Source organism: Ambystoma mexicanum, chromosome 9 (genome assembly GCF_040938575.1).
Source record: "Ambystoma mexicanum isolate Mex_15411 chromosome 9, UKY_AmexF1_1, whole genome shotgun sequence".
Taxonomy (NCBI): domain Eukaryota; kingdom Metazoa; phylum Chordata; class Amphibia; order Caudata; family Ambystomatidae; genus Ambystoma; species Ambystoma mexicanum.
The window spans coordinates 1,388,526,569-1,388,539,906 of NC_090931.1; the positions used below are offsets into that span (position 1 = coordinate 1,388,526,569).

At 49.7% G+C, this 13,338-nt stretch overlaps 1 protein-coding gene across 19 annotated transcripts in view; it reads right to left on the reverse strand.

Moving 5' to 3' along the window:
* Positions 1-13,338, reverse strand: part of BIN1 (bridging integrator 1) — a 508,669-nt gene that overhangs the window by 231,572 nt on the left and 263,759 nt on the right. For all 19 annotated transcript variants that reach the window (XM_069616790.1, XM_069616788.1, XM_069616789.1 and 16 more), the window contains exon 5: positions 1,695-1,790. In XM_069616790.1, coding sequence (XP_069472891.1) covers positions 1,695-1,790 — 96 coding nt within the window. The remainder of the gene's footprint in view (positions 1-1,694; positions 1,791-13,338) is intronic.

A 13,338-nucleotide genomic window follows, 5' to 3' on the forward strand; every position in this document is an offset into this window, starting at 1 on the left:
CCTTCATGGTCCGTTCCGACATGTTGCCGCAAAACGCACAGTCCTTTTCCACGTGCGTCTTGTCCTCATGAAGGCAGTAAAGGCAGAAAGAATGTTCGTCTTCCTTAAAGATGTTCTGCAGCTGGCATCCAGGGCAGACCCTGAACAGCTTTCCGGGCGTCGAGCTTCCCTTCTCCTGGGCCATCTCCGAGACCGGGCCTGAGAAGCTTCTGGAGTCCTCCGAAGCGTAGCTCGACGAAATCTTCACCCTTGAGGGGCGTAGAAGAATCCGACACGGGTCCCCGTTGATCGGATGTAGGATCGGTGGAGCTTGAGGCTCTTTTGACCGAAAAAATTGAAGTTTTTTGAGAAAAAACGCGAAAATAAGCACTAGCGCTCGAGAGCAATAGCACGAGGATCCCAACACATGAACGTGCGGTAAAAATCTGAAGATGGCTGCCAGAGGCGGGGCTTAGGTAGAGGGCAGTCATTGGCTGTGGTCAGTATGACGCAGAGACCAGTGATTGGATACTACTACGAAAGACAGATCAGAAACGAAACTGATACTGGTTTTTTCTTTACCGAGGATTCCCAGCCTGACGACGGGGAATATTCATGAGCATGTGAATCCATGCCAGACCCCATGCTGGAGAAAGGTGCAGGTGCAGTGGTGCATTTGAAGTAGGTGAAGGCAATAAAGTGTCAAAGGGCTGCAAACACTACAGGACAACTTCACATACAAAACTTGACATCCCTCCCTTAAAATCCCTGGCATGAAGCCCCATCACATTCTGAATTTCATTAAATGTTAGTGTGTGGCTACAATGGACATAACGCATGACTACAGGACTTCACAGGCAGAACCCAGGCAACAGGCGTATTGACAATCCATTGGGATAAAGGGCATACTTTGCATGGGGATGCTGGGAGGGAGAACCTGATGAGAGCACATTCTAGGAAACAGCCGTCATCTGTTAATGTGGTGCCCTGACAAATTACACCAATGGGTCCAGTAGGAGGCCAGGAGAGTGAAGAGTTCCAGGCTCGATCATGGGAACATTTCACTTGTTTCCTTCTGGTAACAAACTTTCTAAAGGCGACTGCCGGCCATTGTCCTTACCTTTTGATTCTGCTTTGCCAGACGAAACCCCTATTACCCAATGTAAGGCGATTCAGCAGCGAAAGGAATTGGTAGCACCTAGAAATGTGTTATCTAACCCAATTAGCGGTTCACAGGGGAGAACTACGAGTGAGAAAAGCTGCAATGCCAGAGATTGCGAGCCCTCTTGTAAAAAGCCTGATTGAGGATCCAAGAAACGTTGTACTTGTTAACGTTAATAAACCTCAGAGACCTGAACCTAGAGATGCTCTCCAGAAAAAATCTCATGGTGTGGCTGAGAGCTAAAGTTGGAGAGTTGCATCTAGACCCAGGACATTTACAGAGGATCCACATCAAGGAATAGTCCATGTTGTTATCGGCCGTTGGCGTAGCAACCTTCCATTTTTTTTTTTTGTCACTGTCATACAAGTTGATGACCAATTCAAACGTACAGATTGTAACAGATTGATTTGACTTCACTTTTATGTATTTGTCCTGTTTAGGTCTATGTGCGCCCTGATGCCTGTGGGCTCTGGCGCCCTATAAATATATAAATAAACAAACACTGCAGTTTCTCGTCTAGAAAAGGATAATCATTCCAAGCTCCTCACTGTACCTTAATGTCGGGAAACTGTCCAAGGTATGTGTCCATGGTCAGCAGAGCCTGGTCAACGAGCTTCTGGTGATAGTCCGTCCACAGCAGGTCATTGGTCTGGGAGAAGAAAAAGAGAAAAAAAAGAAAGGACATGAATAAGCCAAAGCGTGAAAAAGAATGAGGCAGAGTTGCAGAAGCCGTAGAAAACAGGGGGGGGGGGGGGACAACAAACTTGCAGCAGGCTGGTTATAAACGAACACGCATAATCAACAATCATCATATGAATCATGTATATAGGGCATGTCATAAACTGTAATGTATCCTAGAATTTGATGGGAGTTACCGAGTGTTCTGGTAATCACTATATCGACACGTATATGATAGAAGGCTAAGTCGGTCCTAAATGTACCTGAACCTGTGTCCTTAACAGAAGTTGTAACATAGGAGTGCTGAACAGTTCCAACTTTAAGAAGCCTGAAAAAATAAATGACAAATACGGGTGGAAACGGAGGAGTAAAGCGACGGAATTAATGTCAATGTGCACATCCATAAGATGCATTTTGGTAGGGTTTGCCAAAGTGCCTTTAGATAGGCGCGCAAATAGGTTTTGAACTAAGAAATGCCCTTACTCACTCAATGAATCCTGCCGAATGTAGACCAATACATTGCTGTTCAATCAATCGATTATTTGTTGAACCAATAATAGTTTTTGCGAACAAGAATACAGATTTAAAAAACAATTACAAAATGTTTTCATAAAACATCCAACTATTAAAAAACGAAAGATTTTGGGACCCTAGAAGTGTCTAAGGGACAGACATACAAACATGTAACTGCTTCACACATTTCTACCCTTTTCTCATCCCAATTAGCCATGCTGTGAGAAACCAGAAGGTGTCTCACCCACTAGTCCCCAGAGATCTGTCATCCAGGTGGCCAGGACACAGCCATCGCTTTTGGATCCAGTTCCTGGGGGTGGACCAGTGTGGAAGGATTACCTGGGTGAAGGGTCTTTGGGGAGTGGGACGCGGTATCCCCTTTCCCATAACACCTTCACCCCATCCTAACAGGTAGAATATTTAGGAACGTAGCCCCCAAGCCCCCTTTTACAACACAAACATGTTCTCACAGGCAGCTCGCTATGAGAGAAAATGGACTAACACCTGAGCCGTATACCTGACGTGTCCCAATACAATGGTCAGGCAAGGTCAGGAAATTACTGGCCATCAAACACATCTAACTTCCATTACACTTCCCCACATTGATAAAAGGCGAAAGACGAGAGCACACTCTGAGCGAGTCAAAGCACACGAGGAAACAGCAGTTCCAAGATGGCAGTTAAACACAAGGAGAAAGACGGCGAAACAGAAGGAGATCGCAAGGAGGGAAGTTCCCTTGACCTTTTCGACAAGGAACTTAATTTCACGAAACCTCGAGAATAGAAAGGCTGAAGAATCCTGCATTGTGTGTCAGAGATACCTGGGGCACTCCCGCGTCGATAATCAAGGCAGGGAGAATCAACAGCTGCCGTGGTACTGTCCTTGGCTCCAACAACAAAGCAGCGCCAGTGAAATCAGACAGCCGGTGAGTTGGAGAGACCGATATCAGACCGGTCTGTGTTGAAGTCAAGGTTGCAAGCGGCAACATTGTATGGTGAGCGCTGAAGAGAACAGTATGAAACACATGTGATAACCAACGCGGGTAAAAATTGAACAGCAGATGAGTGATTGAACTTTGAAACCAAGTTACGATACCTTGGATAAAGTGGTCCAGCACCGCGTGCATGCTCATTCGAAAGTCTCTGTAAGGTATCCAACTGAGAGGTGGCAAAGGTGAAAGAGTGGCAAAAAACTGCATTGAAGTGGTCCTGCAATGGGTCAAGCAAACTCCTGTGCACAATCGAAAGTCTTCTATGTTGATACAGTAAAGGAGTTGATGGCAAAGTAGAAAAAGTTGGTCCAAGCGCAAACGAGGGCGATCAATTGAAAGCTTTGGGTTAAAGCAAGTTTGTGTTAAAGTAGATAGATTGGTCTGAGCCCGGCAGACACAGACTGATTGAAGATTTTGTGTTACAACGGATCTGAGCCCGGCAGAGGGGGATCCAGGGTGAACCGTGAATCACCCGGGAAATTGGATACGTGAAAATCCTACAAACATTGTGTTAAAGGGGATCTGAGCCTGAATGAGGGGGATCCGAGGTGAATAGTAAATCACCTAAGAACATTGTGCAGATGTGAATTACTAGAAGGAAAGGAACATTGTTTGTTTGTTGCATCAGTCCCTCTGAAAGTAGAGACTTATGAACGGCAAAGAGACTTTGACACAGAAGGCCATGATGTTGACGTTTTGAACTGCACCCTCATGCTAGAGAAGCCAGAGACTGTGCTAAGCTTGAGTGTGCCACCTTTTCCTGTGCTGAAAATGTGGGGAAGGGAAGCCAACGGCTTGAATATCCTAACATAATTTCTTGAACACTTTTTTCTTTTGCATAACATTGTTTCCCACACTATTTGTATGAAGAGGTAAGAATTGGCAATAGGTTTATTAGTATAGGCCCTTTTATTTTGACAAGACACCACTAGGACTGCGTTATTATTTGATGGTCGTAGCTTGCTCCCATCTTTAGATTTAGGATTAGGTAGGCATCTTTCAAACCCTTTTTGAAGCTCAATAAACACCCTTGAACTGTGGTCACTTGTGTCTGTCTTACTGTCGATACCATGCCTTCCTTACAATGCTTTCTAAATTAAATAAGCCACTACAAAAGCAACCTCCTCATTAACTGAGCTAGAGGCCAGCTCCACTGCTTCACACGTGCACCCGATCTGATCCTTTTTTAGCATAGGCTTCAGCCATAAATTCCTTGGGGCCAAGTAACGTGGACATAAAAACAGGAAATGTACCGTTGTCTCTCTTGATGCTCCACATGCACAACCTAAGTCACTCACATGTGATCCTTTCCACGTCCCCACCTTCTCAGCCAAGGGTAAGGAACCAAGCCGAAACCTAACCCAAATATCCCCTAATATTGTTATTTGTGATTTTCTCTAAATACTCTTCTCGCCCCATACAGTTACTAAGTTGCAGATAACAATTTTTGCTGACAATTTAATCTCCATACTCTCCCAATACCTTGCCTTCATGTAGCTCTAATCTCCCTTTGTAAGGCGAGTTGGACAGTCCCAAAGATGAGCCAAGCCCAACGCTACCATTCCTGTTCTAATTGATCTAAACGAAATAAGGTTTTCTGAACATGGACATGCACAAAGCTCTGGTGGGATATATATATATATATATATATAGATGGGGCAGGATTCGTCCAAATCCTTACCCAGAACATTAGAGGTTTTAACGAAACTCCTCAGATTTAGGTCTTATATCTAGTTCTTTCTGGCTCATGATTGATGTTGCAAGCAAAATCCTTAGTAAGGATTTCAAAAATAGGTTCTCTGTAATGTGAGCGAAGTTACATGGCCCCAAAGTTCACCACGTGCTCCAGCTATGGCTTTCGCTCGATAGATTCTAGCGGGGCACCAATTTTGCAACTACCGAAGTGGTGTGAAAAATTGAGTATCCACCCTGCTATCCATTTTAAAATCACTGCTTTTCTCCACCTAGGGCGTACATAAGCAAATCTAATCCCCAAATAATCAAATGTATTTTTTAAAATTTATTTTCACATTTATAAAGCGCATTAAGCCCGAAGGCACCAAGGCGCTAATACATACATGTTACTCGCAATGATTTCGTTTGAAGCAGATACAGTTGTAGGCGGCAGCGGATGCAAATTTACACAAACGGCCACGTTCTGAGAGCTCTCCGGAAAACCAAATAGGAGGGCTCTGCTCAGAGGGCAGTTCCAGTGTTTAGCTGCCGTGGTAGGGAAGCTGGAGTTTCCTGCTTTGGAACGTTTCAATTTTGGGACAGTGAGGCAGTGTGCGTAGGCTGCTCTGGTGGGCCTGGTAGAATGGAGCTAGGTATAGAGGTGCAGTGTTGGTTTGACTTTGACAAATGATTTGACTTGTTCGAGGGGGGCACTACCTAAGACCATCTTAGAGTGCATTCTTTTTTGTTATCCTGTGATCATTATCTTAGTTTTCGTCCCATTAATGGTTAAATGTTCTCGGTGACAACATTCTTTTAAACCCTCCATTAGTTGCCACAGACCATTTACAGACCGTTCTCTTTTTGAGACAGAAATACTGCATCATCTGCGAAAGCAAACTCTGTACTGATTCAGTGCCCATTTTTGGAGGGTCCCCGTCCATACACTGGAGGCAGGAAACAACATCATTTAGGAAAAGATGGAGTAAGGTTGGGGCGAGAACACAACCTTTCCCCACACCGTAAGCAATCACAAATTCTTCGATTGCCTGACCCTGGCGACCTAGGAGAACTCTGCCTCTTGTATCATGGTGCAAAGGCCTTTATTAGCTGAATCGGAGCAGGGTCCATGCCTCGAGTCCTCATAGTGTCCCATAATATCATATCGACCGGATCGAAAGTGGCTTTAACATCAACAAAACCTGCATATACAGAGCTCTTCCGAAGTGACATGTATATCATACTCAGGAGTATTAGACGAAAGACCTGTTCAATGATCCCCACCCTGGGCTGAGGTTATGATGTTAGCATCTCATTGCTGTTCATTTATTTCATTGCATTTATATAGTGCTCACACTGCCTATGGGTGGCTTCAGAGCGCTCACATAGCAGCATGTGATGAGTGATGGCGAAGGAAGCCAAGAGGTCTAGCAGTAGGTCAGTGAATCTTAGTCAAGGCAGGAAGGAAGATTATTTTTCAGGTCCAATTACCTGGTGAAGTACATATCTAGAGGCATATGACCAAAGGGACGCAGTTTCATGTAGAGAAGCTTCGATAATGGAGGGCTCTCCCCCAAAGCGTTTACACCATGGTGATGTGAGAGATAACATGCTTTGGGGGAGGGTGATGTCAACCTTCCATTTGACAGTACGATGCACAATCATGCAGAACATTTTGAACAAGGCAGATCGTTTCAAATAGCATTTTATGCTCAACAGGAAGCCAATGAAGTGACCTCAGAGGGTGATGTTGTCTATGCACTTCGTGCCCTCCTCCAAGTTATAGTGTTAAAAAACTCTGAAGGAAGGTTGAAGTGATATGATATATGATGTGGCATTTATAACGTGCCTTTACACAGGTGTTTTTATCATCAATGAAACGTTCCTTCATCCTCTACTTTGTGGGTACATAAAGACCTTTCCCTGTTAGGCACAGCCTTCAATTCTTCTTGGATAGTGCTTCATGCATTTCCAGCAAGGTGTGACGAATCTGATGATGTCGTCCCTTCTCGCCCATGGGAGGGTCTTTCCCATGGGGCCAGGGCGGTGCGTCCCAGTACAGTAATCCCCCTGTGGGTGGTGCACTGAGAGAGGATCACATGGGGAAGGAACCTTCAATGAATTGGGTACTATTCTCAGGTGATGCGGTAAACCCCTGCTTCATTATCACAAACCGCTTCTTAAGAAGGTCGTCCTCCTCCTCCTCTTCCTCTTCCTCCTCCTACCTCCTCTAGCCAGAGCCAATATGTTCTATTGCCCAAGAAGTAAGCTAATACACTGGACAGGACTGAAATACCAACTAAGTACTTTGCATTGGGTGTTAAAAGAAATACTGTGAAGACCGACAGTCCAATGATCACTTTGGAGGATCAACGTGAGCGGTCTAGTTTTTCATGGGATGTCATTGATCCCAAACGAAAGCAGCAAACCAGGACATGAGTTCAAAATGAGCTCAACTGGGACGCAGGAGAAAAATGATCCTCTGTGGAGGAACTGCAAGACATGCACTGGGCAACCGGACGAGAGCCGAACAGGAAGCCGTGAAGAGAGAGAAAGGAGAACGCGAACTTGGTCCATGCTGAAAGGGCCGCTCGTGCTGCTGCCGAAATGAATTTCTCGCCAACCCAGGCCCTGACAAAGCATCGGCGAGGAGAGCCGGGCAGAATGAGATGTCTGCAGAGCCGCTTCAGACCCTGTCTCACACCCAAAAGCTACCGGAGGAACAACTCAGCTGCATAGTAAACGCTGCTACCTACAACGAAGAAGTTAACAGGTACGCAGGTTACCCGAGAGGCGTTGGAGGTCCGGGGAAGCAATCGGGTGAAGAGAGAAGTTGGAATAATTGACCCTGGAACTCGCAACTCTTTGAAAGTTAAGGCATAGAAGTGGGTCTGGGACCCTGAAAGAACATTAGGGGGCCGATTCATGGAACAAATGTGCGCCGAAAATCTTAGCGCAAGCTGGCGCAAGCGTGAAAAAACAGGCGCAGGCGCACGCGTGCGATTCATGGAAGGCCCTGCGCACGTTTCACTCGGGATGTGCGCAAAATCCATGCATGGCGCACACGTCTGCACACGTCATTGCAACATCCTGAACGCCATGTGCGACGCGCACAACTTTAGTGCACACACCAAAAAGGGGGCGGAACACAGGCGTAACATGCGGTATGGGGAACAATGTGTGAAAAGGAACGCGTAACTGGGGAAGTACTGCAGGGAAATACACGGAAGGCCCACGAACAACACGTATTAATGGAATTGAAAACGGGAAACCCACGCACAGCAAAATACGTGCACAGGCCTAAACATGTCTGCCACACGAAGGCAGGCGCTAGCGTCCCTGCGCATTGCAAAAGCGTGCGCAAACAACAAACACGTATATACAGCTACGATGAATGTCCCATTCTGTGGCCCCCTAGGAGAAATGACGTGTCACGCAACGCACAGGCATCCCATAAAAGTAAGAAAAAGAGATAAGCGACCCCTGTAGCCCACGTGCGTGTAAAAAAACACGCAGCCAGGAACCCCAAGAATACGTACACGATCAACACGCAGGCTAGTATGGCCGGAAGAAAAGGGGTACGAGACAAACAGGGACACCCGCAGTGGGAAAAATAGCATGTGCGACTCACCGTCTGCCTTGCGTGTAGAGGAAGAACGTAGAGCCAACACCCGCTGTGAAGTAATCACGTGTGAACCCCAACACCTGGACAACAAATGCATCGCTTCCCACGAAAAGCACGTACAGAGCGATGGAAACCCACGTGGGACCCTCAACCCGTGCCAGGGAAACGCCCACGCGTGTTATATCACATACGCGCTTAGGGCCTTTCTTCGAATTACAGGCTGACGTGCAGTTTTTTCACGTGCCAAATCACTCTGTATCAAGTGGCCACGCGACAATACACGGAAGACCACGCTCCTGCCCAGAAGGCCATTTTCCTGCCCATCAGAGCCCCGAGCAGCCTCCCACGAGCCAACTGCTGCTGCCTGCCTGCCTGCCTGCCTGCTGCCACCGTGCCCTGCCATTTGGTGCCTGCACATCTGCCATCTGCCATCTGCAGGGGTCCATCTGCTGTGACCACCTCTGCTGGAACAGAAGACTCCCGACTGGTGTTCCATCACTCCACAGCCCAGCCCCAGGACCCAGTCGCCCACCCACACCTGCCTCGGGGGTCGCCATGTCGGGGCAGACACCACCAGAGAGGCAGAGGGCTACCAGCTTCAGCGATAAGGAAGTTGGTATCCTGGTGGAGCAAGTTCTGGGGCATAATAATGCCCTCTTCACACCATCGCGCGCTGACAAGGAAGGACGGGAGAGGATCTGGGAGGACATAGTGGGTGCCATCAACGCGGAGGGGGTGGCACCCCGTGACCTCAAACACGTCCGGAAGCGCTGGGAGGACTACAAATCCAGGACCCTCAAGAAGGCCCAGTGTCTCTTGGAGGCAGTGGATACAGTGGGGCACTGGGCCCAGTTTACCACCCAGCAGATGAGGGTCCTGGAGCGCATTCGCCCAGTGCTTCACCACCAAATCCTCAGGATGCAGGCCCGTCTGGAGTCGAGCGGTAAGTGCCCATGCATTCACGTTTGAAACGGTGCATGTTGAAGCGTGGTAGTAGTTAGCTACTCGGCTGCATGTGTCACATGGGTCATGTATGGATGTGTGTGCAGGTGCTGCATGCGAGTCTAGTCAGGAGTGACCCACATGGATGGTGTATGTGTTACAATGCATCATGCTGAGCAGCATGCGGAATGCACACATGTATGCATGCCTGTGTCTGTACCGTGACATGTTTGTGGTGTGATAGATGTGTGCTGCTGTCATGGACATGCATGAAGTACATGTCTGTGCGCCAGAGTAGTGTGCGCGCCATGGATGCATGACACATGTCTGTGATGATGTGTCGAATCACTGATACAGCCTACTCATCCTTGTATCCACTGTGTCTGTGGGAATACGGGGCTAGATGCATGACCCTCCGGTCATGCGTGTGCATGTGATCAGCATGCCCCATGATGCATGTGAGTTTCAGGCCACCATTGGATGTATCTACGGTGCGGTGGACATGGATGCAAATGTTTGTTGCATGTGCCATGCCGGTTCCTGCATGTGTGTTGCCTGCACTGAACCATGTGTTGTTGGGAGACATGATGGAAGTGACGATTGACAGTGCCACTCATCTGCTATTGCTTCCTGTCCAGGGGACTATTGTACAGTACCCTGATACTTGTGTTCAATGTCTCCCTTTACACAGCGGCGATTGAAGAAGAGGGCGGAGACGGCGCTGTGAAGGAATGCGGCAAGGATGCCTCCACCGGCCGGTGGCGCAAGGCCCAGTCACCCTCCCAGGAAATTCCATCATCCGGGAGCGAGGGGACTGGTGCCACGTCTGCCACTACGGCTGCAGCGGAAGGGGCGGATGAGCCCCTACAGGGGCTTGCTACAGCGGAGACGGTGTGGAGCCATCCAGGTTGGTGGTGTGTGTATAGAGGAGGAGGCGGCCGCTATGGAGCCGGACAAGTGGCCTGGTGGGGGTGGTCCCATTGGTGCAAGTGGTGCCGTCCAGTGGCAGGATGCAACACAGGGCACCGCGGAGGTGCCTGTGCATGTCTTTCTCCCTGACACTGTGACTGCATCACCATGCACCAGCAGGGATGCCCGTCGTAGGCCCGTCCGCAGGTAGGGGGGAGGTTCACGTCATCTAGCACTCCTCTACCTGCGGATGAAGGGACCCGTGACCGGATGGAGTCCGTCCTGATTGGTATCGCGTTGCACACACGTGACATTCGTGATGACGTGCGTGGTTCCTGGGGGGACCACGCACATCACGAATAGCTGTGTGCCAAAGTGACCCATTTTGGAGGGGCCATGGTCGGGGGTTTCCTCCATGTGTCGGCCAGCCTTGCGGCCCTCTCCTCCTCCGTGCACACTATACGCCAGTCGTTCTCCCTGCCGTCTTCCGGGCCAGATGCCACCAGGGCCCCCTGTGGATCTGCCCCAACCAACGCAGCCAGCCAGGTGGAGATCACATCCCTGCCGCAGTCGGGAGTCGGAGGTCCAGCAGGGGTGGCCACCCCACCAACTGGACCCCAGCGGATGGAGGATGTGCCGGCATCATCGGGCAGGGCACGTGCACAACAGCACCGGGGGATTCCATCAGCCCGGATGTCGTCGTGGTGGCAGAGGCAGTTGCGTGGGAGGCAGCAGCAGGCTCAGCGTGGAAGGCATCATGGCTCGGGGCCATCAACACCCCGGGGGCAGGCATCGGCCGAGGGGCAGGAGGACCCAGGACTGGGAGTGTCTTCCGTGTGGCAGCGGTTGGGCCAGCAGATAGATGCTGAGAGGCGGCGGACGGAAAAGGCACGGCTCAGTATGCTCAAGGTGGAGAACTCCATGCACCGGGCTTTGAGGCGGGCGGAGGGCCTCGAGGAAACTCGCAGGGATTTGAGGGATCAATGGCTGCATCCCTGCGAGACCTCGAGTCCAGGGAACAGGCCCGCCTACGGAACATCGACATGGAGTTCGATGATGACCTGGCCCGGAACATCGAACAGTGAGCCGTGGGACTAGGCCGCCGTCTTTGTAAATAGTTATGTAGTTGTAGGTTTCCTTTATTATTTTTTTCCTTTGGGGCGCATGGACTATGCCCCGCCTTTTTGTATATAGCTATTCATTAGGTAGGTTTTTCTAAGTTTTCGTTTGGATTGTTGGGCTCATGGACCCTTGGATGTTCATTTGTAAATAGTTTTGAACCTGTATTTCTTTTTCTAGGACCCACGGTGGAATGCTTTGCTTTTTTTAAACTCTGATTTTTGTTTGATGGACTGATCCACTGGAGCCATTTTACTTTGGATTTTATTGATTTCTGCATTCATTTCTACCCCATCATTTCACAAATCCTGGCTATTGTTTATTATTTATTTTTTCTTGTGTAATTTAGTTTTATTCATTCTGTTTTTATATAATACAATTTTTATTTACTTCATTTGTGTGGTCTTCTCTCACTGTTTTTGTGCATGTCACAATGTTGGTTTTTCTCATTCATGTGTCGCCATTGTATGGGTCTGACGGACATGTATTCATGGGCATACTGGTTATATGGGATCTATCATGACATGGGGATTTCATTGTGGAGTGGATGGAATGCTTGGTTGGGTGTTTGGACTGGGGTGGCGTGGGGTGGGATGGGATCTGGGTGGCCTTGAGGGCCATGGGTCTGGATTGTGAGGACATGTCGGGTGGGGAACATGGGTCGGGGCCTGCTGGCAAGTGCCCGTCACTGGGGGTGGGGCGGGGGACATGAGTCGGGGCTCCCAAGTGCACAGTGCCATTTGGGCTGCCTGCGGGGCATGGCCAGGGGTGTAGGGTAGTCCCCTGTGATGTGGACTGCCTGCAGGGCATGGGCAGGGGGGACGGAGGGGCACGCCCGGGAAGGCCCACACTGCAAAATCACATCTAAAACTCCATGTGCACCCCCAGAATACGCGCAAGCAGCCCATCCACCCTGGCCATGCCCCGCAGGCAGCCCATCCACCCTGGTCATGCCCTGCAGGCAACCCATCCACCCTGGGAATGCCCCGCAGGCAGCCCATCACCCCTGGGCATGCCCCGCAGGCAGCCCTTCACCCCTGGCCATGCCCCGCAGGCAGCCCACTCCACAGGGGGGACTTTTTCACGCGATTTCGCTGGTGCTAGCGGGGTACGTGTATTCCTAGGGGTGCGTGTGAAGTTTTACACGCGATTGGCCTAGCGCAAGCGGGGTACGTGTATTCCTAGGGGTGCGTGTGAAGTTTTACACGCTATTGGCGTAGCGCGAGCGGGTTACGTGTATTCCTAGGGGTGAGCAGGAAGTTTTACACGCTATTGACCTAGCGCGAGCGGGGTACGTGTTTTCTGGGGCGTGCGCAGGGAGTTTTAAACGCTATTGGCCTAGCACGAGCGGGGTACATGTATTCCTAGGGGTGCACAGGGAGTTTTACACGCTATTGGCCTAGCGCGAGCGGGGTATGTGGGAGTTTTACATGCGTTTTCATGGTTGGGGGGGTGTATGCTGGTCCACTGGCCTTTGCGCCATGTACTGGATGCTTTTGGCGCATGGGGCGGGGTTGGGGGCGTAACTGGCGCTGCTGCAGGGTCGCTGCACCACTCTGCGCCACAGCTGTTTATGGATGTATTAATCCATGAATACACTGTGCGCCTAAATTGATTTTGGCGCACGCGGCTGGCGCAGACTGCCACACGCGCACTCTGTGCGCCAGCCGCGTTCGCCACTTGTGCGCCGAATTCTATGAATTACCCCCTATGAGTCTGGGACTTGCACCTCTTTCAAAGTCAAAG